The 8,424-nt window shown below is 35.4% G+C and overlaps 1 protein-coding gene across 1 annotated transcript; it reads right to left on the reverse strand.

Annotated features, from left to right (window-relative positions):
• Window positions 1–1,009: 1,009 nt before the first annotated feature.
• sh3bgrl3 (SH3 domain binding glutamate-rich protein like 3) lies at window positions 1,010–5,981 on the reverse strand. The gene is made up of 3 exons (XM_051872581.1): window positions 5,818–5,981; window positions 3,963–4,130; window positions 1,010–3,076 (listed from the first exon to the last, which is right to left on the reverse strand). The coding sequence occupies exons 1-3, from the start codon at window positions 5,860–5,862 to the stop codon at window positions 3,011–3,013; spliced, it is 279 nt and encodes a 92-aa protein (XP_051728541.1). The 5' UTR covers window positions 5,863–5,981; the 3' UTR covers window positions 1,010–3,010.
• Window positions 5,982–8,424: the final 2,443 nt, after the last annotated feature.

An 8,424-nucleotide genomic window follows, 5' to 3' on the forward strand; every position in this document is an offset into this window, starting at 1 on the left:
GTGTGGTAACCGTTTTATAAAAGCTAAAATCTGTAAGTCACAGCTTAAGGGGATGCAGGCAATCCGCTTCACGTCGTGCCTAACAACGCCCTTCAGCCGTGACTTATTCACGATACAGCACAGTCTCTCGTACCTTATTGCTTACATATAAACTTTGCTCAATTTCAGACAGATTTTGTAACAGATTTTACATCACAAAGTTACAATTAATATCCACAAACATTTATGTGAATCTAATGTAGCCTAATTCTTACAGCCTTTCAGGCAACTTAATGTAGTGAGAGTGCAGAGCTGATAGTGGGGATGAATAATTAACTGCAGCTCCCTGATCATGTGTCAATATCCTGCCTTCAGGCTCAGGTTCAAAGATTATATGCAAGTACAAACAAATCATGTTGAGCGCAGCAGTATAAAACCCTTTATTTGATGTCAGTCTTAATTGTAAGTCAGTCCTTCTAATAGGTTATTAGGTACAGTACATACACTACACTGAGCACTGCTGGTAAGTCTTTGTTCATGCCTTCAGTTCTGATGATCATGCATGATTTGAATGATTTTAAAATGATTCAAAGAGCAAGTGGAAGCAAAAACATCTGACAGAGTTCACCTGATCAATGCCCAAAACTTTGCTTATTATATTAGTGGCCTAGAAATTTTTACAATTTAATCCTAAAAGTGTTTGTTTCCAGGTTTAGTTTTTAAACTTTTGGTCCCAACTGTATATTCACTGTATATTTAGAACAAACAAAAATGCTCTTGATAATGATTGTTCCATAAAGTGCTTTCCCTCCTCACATAAATATCTATGAGGAACAATCATAATCGATCAGAGACTGATTTTAACACCAAATCTAAATTACATTAACACTTATCTAACCTACCGTAAGTTAATTTAATTACCATGAAAATGTTGCTATTATGAAAATTGCTTGTTTTATATAAAAGTGCTGTCAAATAAATAAATATAAACATTCCAGAAACATGAAAAAAAATTATCTATTGAAAAAAATGGTTTTTTTCGCACTTTTTATTTGACCCATACATCACAATTTCACCATCTTCTTGGAAGACAACAGCATTTCTTTCCCTAATTATCATTCTTTTATTTTGGCCAAAAAGGGCGTTGGTCCAATAGCAAAGCAGTACAGCACAAAGAGACCACAAGAAATCGTTACAAACAATAACGACATAGGAAGATTCACAATCATTTCATGAGCCAGCTGTCTGTGCGTGCAGGTCCCACATCCTCAAACTTGCCCACAAAAAACAATAGTGCTGTAAATATGACTATAAGACTAACTGGAAGCAGCTGACACTACAGATGCCAGATGAAATGAATGAATAAGATGTGGGACCACGACTCAAATCAAGATTGTAAGACTGTGCCAAGTATACAGTATAAATTAAGTACCAATATGACCAATATAACGTGCTAGAGCATAACTTGCTGGAAATGTCAATGCTACAACCTCCAATGAACTCAATTGATAGACACTTGGTGGAACAGCATATACATGTGAACTATGCCGTATGGACTGATTCGGCTACTAGATGATGAATTTCATGGTTGCTGCTGAAGTACTGAGCTAATTAAAAGCTCAGGGAAGGTTTGCATTGCTGATCACAGAAACACCAACATTTAGTGCATTACCAGAATAAAATGAGATGAAATTCTGTGGTATAACAGGAATGTGTTGGAGTTAAGCAGACATTATTCATTAGTCCTTATTCTGTTAGTATGGTTGAATCTCAGGAAACTGTCAAGAATGTGTCTGGGTCATATTTCATTGAAAAATCAAAAGAAGGAAATTATATTTTGCAAAATAAAGCCAATTTTTTCTTCCCTTTTGACATTATTTTCATGACAATTTATCACAATTATCATTATAGAAATGCAAAAAACAACGAAAGTAAATTAAAGTATTTAAACAATGGTGTGTGTCTGTGTGTGTGTGAATTACATTTGTCATTAAAATCACTGATTTGGATAAAATAATTTGGACAAAAACAATCTGTTGGTAAAACAATATTCATTATGTTAAATAGAATTGTGTTTAACTGTCATGAAAGTAATATCACAATGCACAAAAAAAAAAAAGTTTCATATTCCTAATGCAAGACATGATATTGTGAGATTCATCTTTTTACTGTAAATGTGTGAATTTTAAGATTCTTCAGTATTTTAGACTCTGGACCAAGGTTTGTACCCACAGCTCAAGTTCTGTTGTCAGAGAATAGAGGAATATGCTTATATGGAAAAACACATTCATACAGAAATTTATTGGCACAGTTCAACGCAATGGAACGTTTTTCAATCCCTGAATTTGGGAATGTTAAATGGAAGTCAGAGCATACCTGCAACACTGCTAAACCATACAAAACAAAGCAGTGTACTTAATATAGAATCCAATAAAGCTAGTTCACATCTTGTTGGAAATTAGAACGTGTGTTTTTAAGGTACCAACACAATAAAATTTTTAGCCGACAAATACTTAACCATTTCCGAATTATTTATCAGTACTGTAGATGGGAACATATAAAGACCATCTATGCAAATTGGCAAACTGATTAAAGTTCTGGACCCAAAGTGATTCTTGTATTTCTTGGACTGTGGATTAGTTCAATCTGGAATAAACATGGGGTTGCTACCCAGATTAGTTGACCTAATTACTACACATCCAAGCGCTTTGATCTAAACGAGATTAAGACAAATTAGTGGCGTTTAAACGTCGGAACGAAAGAGGACACGAGAGGAAATAAACAAGATAATCAAAACAAAAGCACAAAGGAGTAAATGAGTGACCGTGTCTCAGATTGAGGGTAAATATTTTCGTGGTACAGAGTAAGTATGTGCTTTTCTGTTAATTTTTTTTTGGCATGTGGCATGGCATTGAGACTTATAAGGCAGGCACCGCCAGCGGAGCAGAGGGGAACAGGCAGGCCTCCCTTTGGGAATGTGGACATGGACCAGAGAAGGGAAGAGGATGTTGGATGCTACCAGGTTTGGCTCTCACGCAATCTTCAGAAACTGTTCCACTGTGTCTGCCTCCACTGCCTCAGAAAACATCTCGTAGTTCTGAAAGAAAGAGAAACACACACAGTATGAATATCTATGTAGTTCTGAAACTAAATTAATCTGATAAAAAATAAATCAATAAATAAAATAAATATTTCAATTTAATAACATTTCATTCTCAATAAGACATATTGTATAAAAGGAATAAATTATATTTAAAGGGATAGTTCACCCAAGAATGAAAAGAACTTTTACTCACCCTCATGCCTGTCAAAATTCTGTCATCATTTTCACCCTCATGTTGTTCCAAACCTGTATGACTTTTGTCTTCTGAACAAAAAAGAAGATATTTTGAAGAATGTTAATAACTAAATAGTTTCGGTTCCCATCGACTTAAAAAATGGAAGTCAATGGGAACCAAAACTATTTGGTTATCAACATTCTTCAAAATATCTTCTTTTTTGTTCAGAAGACTAAAGTCATACAGGTTTGGAACAACAATGAAAATGATGACAGAATTTTGACAGGCATGAGGGTGAGTAAAAGATGACAGAATTTTGACACCATGACATTTTTGGGTGGACTATATCATTAAATAAACTACATTAGAGAGACAACATTAAAGGAATAGTTCATCTAAAAATTAGAATTCTCACTGTTGCATTTAAGTTTGTGTTCACTGGCAGAATTTCAGTAAATAATGACATTAATTTTGGTCTGTTAGTCTCAGAAAACTATCATATGGCTTCAAAAGACTAGTCCAGACTAGTTTTATGGTAATTCTGTTTTGTTTTGGAACATTTCCAGTTCCCATTTAATATGGGAGAAAATGGCCCAAATATTGTTCAAAGATGCACCTCAGTTCCACACAAGAATGTCATGAGGGTTTGAAAAGAGGGTGAGGAAAATGACAGAATTTTTACACCCCGTTGCCAGTCCTCCTTACCCCACAGTACTGGTCTTCATTGAATATCTGAGGTGGGATTGCTGTAGGGTTGCCTGATTTACTCCTCATCTCATCCCGGACTGCACCGCCCACCGAGATGTCAATCAACTCATACTGGATGCTCTTACTGTCCAGAATACGCATAACCTCCGCCTGCTGAGACTTGACCTGAGAAACAAGGAGATCTGTCAAGGTCAAGCAGAAAATAACTGTACAGTCTCTTTCCTAGGCCTCTTTTGTTAAATAACTGAACCAGGCTGTTGTCTAATTTGCAGTTTTCAAGCCACCACTAGAATTATTCAAATTTAGCTCAAGATTCAAGGATTGCTTCAAGAAAACAAATGACAAAAGATATACATGATAAACAGGTTTTTAGAATAGTGTTTCTTAATAAAAATAATAATAATAATTTACAAGTCATTGAAACGGTGATAAAAATGTGAATGCATCTTTAAACTACTTCCTGAAAAGTCACATGATCATGCGCAAACATTATTGAGGAAGTTAATTAACTTTACCAATTTAGGAAATGCATTAAAATGTTACAGTAAAAACATTCTTCTCATCTGGTCTTTTTACCAACCAAATCAAATCATACATTGCATGAATAAGCGTAGGAAATGTGTACTTTGCTTTTAACAGCAAGTGGTTTCACTACAAAATGCTGAGTTGATGATTAATAATGAAACACTATGTGACAAGGCTATATTCAGGAAGTTAGGTCATATCTGCAGCAAACCACACCTTAGGCAAGTCACCGGTTAAAAATTAAACATTAACCTACATTAAAATGGAAAAATACTATTAGGGCTGATTGGGAGATTTTAATGCATATCTCATACATTAAATATGTTCACTATCTGCAATAGGTGACCCCGTATTTATAATTGGTATTCAATACACCTGTCTGCTGCAAACTCTCTGCTGTCTTGTTGTTATATTGTTTCATTTGCTTTTTTTATTTGCTTGTGTTTTGTAAAGCGCATTAAGCACTGGCTGCAAGAGCTAACATATCATTATTTTTGTTATTATTAGTAGTGTCTTGCATGTAAAATGTAACAAGCAAGTAATTTGCACGACGTGGTTGGTCATGTGATCCCAACATGGTGGCATCCATGAGGGGCGACCCACTCCATGTAGACTAAATCATTTTAATAACATTTCTCAAAAGTGCTGCTCATTTAGTAATTTGTAAAACTTTAATAAGCAAAAATGACAGAGTATACTTTCAATGTTTTCTGCTTTTCACATGAATTGCAGGCCCGCGATTATAGAAATGCAGCAAAATCAGCCTTAAATCATAACACATTCTTTCTTTATTCATAACAGATGTGCAGACTCAACAAAGCAGCAATGTAACTGTAGCTTGCAGAAGCTCAAGAACGCATCGTTTCAATCTGATATGTGCCGTTATGACGTGTACAGGATTTAAAGCTGACGTTTTTATTTACGAGCCATATCTAATGGGCGCTCGTGCAAAACAAATAGTTTATAAAGGTCAGACTTCATGCACCATTAGTGAAAGCCCAACTAACACATTCAACACAGACAGACAACATGACTTCCGCTCTCAGTGCGATGCACATCATTCCTTCAACATCGCAACACATCCAGAATCTACAAATTACTACGTTTTGCAATCACTTGAAACGTTTATACGCTGCAATTATGTCTTAGTAAGGCATTTATAAGCGTTCTTATGTTGCAATAGCGTTTAAATGTGGCTAGATGTATATTGGCGGAGCAGTTGGGTGTGTCTAGAAGCCTAATCCTCCATTTCAAATGTATTTAACTCTGCATTCCTCAGATGCAATGCTTACTTTCTGAGTCCACATGGCTACAGGTTTATTCTCACCTCTCTTGATGCAGTGACGGTGGTGTAATACAGTTTGATGCCCATAGTGTTGGATCGTAATGTCCCTTTGTGTTTCTGGAGGCGATCAGTTCCCGTTCTCTTGCTCTACAGCCGCCGTTTCACTACTGACACCCGCTATTCATTTATTTAAAGAGACAGCGCCTTATTTTTACACAAGGAAATGCAGTCTCATTTTGTCTTCCTCGTGAACATATGTAACCTTTCCATTGCACAATAGGTTCTTTATAGTGGAAAAGTACTTTACATTAGTAAAATGTTCTTTACACTAAGAAAAAAAACGGTTCTTTTAAGAATGTTCTTTGGGGAATCAAAAAAACCTTATTTTACTTTATTTTTAAGAGTGTATTGACACACCCCCTCCCTTTTTACGAACATTAATTCATTAACAAGAGATCTCTATCATGATGGATGTAAACTCCTCAGGACAAGTTGAAGTCTCCTCTTTTTACCACTTCATCTTATATTTTGTAGGTTTTGTCAGTGGGAACCATTTAAAAAAAATTCAACCCTTTTTACCATGATTTTTGTAAACAACTGAATATTGAAAATAGCAAAATAAGTGAACAAACAATTGATGTAGGCTATTAGGTAAACAGCATGCAAATATTTAGAAAGGCTTTAAAATAGATCAATTAAACTCAATGTAGTAGGCTAAATTTGGTTTAATGTGTGATTACTGAGTTTTTGAAAATAATTCAATGCAGTTGTACAATGACCCAAATAGCCAAAGTAACAATTCTAAAAGAGGAAGTTCCTCCCTCAGATAAAGTTTATCAGTGTGTTTGCAGTGGAGAGATTGCTCCAATCCAGTCACAGCCCTGCACCACTGCATCAGAAATTTTCCAGGAAACTGTCAACGGTTTCCTGTTTTACAGTCCACATGGGACATTCAAGTTCTGCATAGATCTGCCTGTTTTCTGACCTTTACGTATTTATGCTAACAAAACTGTTTTAATCTAACAATAAAGCTGATCATTCAAAAGAAAACACAAGATGGCAGTATAGCATCACTTTGAATGTTTAATCAAACCACATGACCATCTCCAAACAAGGTGGCCTTTCTTTTATAAAATGCTCTAGTCAGGCCCAAACAGTTTGGAAAAAATACACAGATGAAAGCACTTCCACAACTTGTGATAGAAATGGGTTAAGAAAGTGCAGCATGTAGTATTTAGCATACTACTATTTAAAATGTGCATTATACATATATTTTTTAAACAGTAACAGCAAAAGTGTATACAACGCTCTAAAAAAAAAATCTGGAGAAAAACAGAAAAGGTACTAGCAATTTTCTGACAGGACATGTTCCGTTAAGTTTAAGTTTTCTTTAACCCTCAAACACAATACAATACAAAATAATACAATATACTGGTAAAACACCTGTGAATTAATTTGATTAATGTGGTTGATTAATTAACTTTTAGTCAAATCACAAACCTCCTGTAGTTCCCTTATAAACCCTCAGAGTTGTTTTGTTCATAATCCCCAGTTTGGGAAACCCATGCAGTGTTCCGTAAACAGTGAAGCTGCAATACCATTCAGGAATGTAACCACCATTATTTGACCAGACTGCATTTTTTATACATGAAATTGCAGAGCATAAAATTGTGGCAACAATGTAGCAGTAGGTTTGATACTTCTTTTTTTAATCATTGCATGCTATATGCATATACTGTTAAAATAGTAGCATGTAGTATACACAGTGGAACATTATTTAGTTCTTTAATTAAGGATCCCAATCAGGACAGCCAAATCACTGGGTGTCCCTTTTACATATAGAGAGAAGGATAACTGGGAAAAGAGAACAACAGTTAGAAATGCTGATCTGGTCAAAGTAAATGTGCTTCTGTTTTGCATTCCCTTTAACATCCAGATTAAGTACACTGGTTTATACTGTAAGTAGGTACTGGTTTGTTTGACTTAAGTGCAATAAAATAAGGGACCAGTAAGTGCAATAATGCTTTAAAGAAAATCAGTACACTGGGCATTCAAAGCAAATACAAGCAATCTCAATAATACAGTGCTACTGTTATTACAGACATGTGTGATAAGAATCACTGAGGTCCATCTAAAATGCTCATTAAGGCACCGCAGTGATAATAATTGCATTGGGGATGCATTGGGAATACTATCCATCTTAATAGGACATGTGCTGTAGAAAAATCTCATAATCACTGGCACAAAAATGTAGACATTTTGCTATTTTTATACTTCCCGTTAACTAATATGATTGATATTATAACATTATTTTCTGTTGTTTAAAGCTGCAGTCCGTAAGTTTTGCCTCTTTGTCGCCATCTCTGTTTGAAACCTGCAATTGCGGTTATTTGCGGAATTATCATCTTTACGTGGGTTGTGCATCGGCACAGTTTCTCAGCGCGGATGAATTTGTTTGCTGTCAGTCACCACATCGGTGTGGATACTGTACTTCGGAATCAGAGACTGTAGTCTTGAAGTATGACCAAAATAAGAATTTTCACCGGAAAATGTCATCTGAACAAGCAAGTAACATGTTTGCCACTTTTGTTCTGACCAACTGAGAAAAAAAGCTTTAGGCCTACAATAAATCATGCTGCCAATAGTGAT

Source organism: Ctenopharyngodon idella, chromosome 19 (assembly GCF_019924925.1).
Source record: "Ctenopharyngodon idella isolate HZGC_01 chromosome 19, HZGC01, whole genome shotgun sequence".
Taxonomy (NCBI): domain Eukaryota; kingdom Metazoa; phylum Chordata; class Actinopteri; order Cypriniformes; family Xenocyprididae; genus Ctenopharyngodon; species Ctenopharyngodon idella.

Excerpts from the sequence above, each read along its gene's own strand:
- sh3bgrl3 (XM_051872581.1), bottom strand. The coding sequence starts at position 5,862 with ATGGGCATCAAACTGTATTACACCACCGTCACTGCATCAAGAGAG. Across the intron at positions 4,131-5,817 it reads CCGTCACTGCATCAAGAGAG|GTCAAGTCTCAGCAGGCGGA; the intron begins GTGAGAATAAAC and ends CTTGTTTCTCAG. Across the intron at positions 3,077-3,962 it reads ATGAAGACCAGTACTGTGGG|AACTACGAGATGTTTTCTGA; the intron begins GTAAGGAGGACT and ends TCTTTCTTTCAG.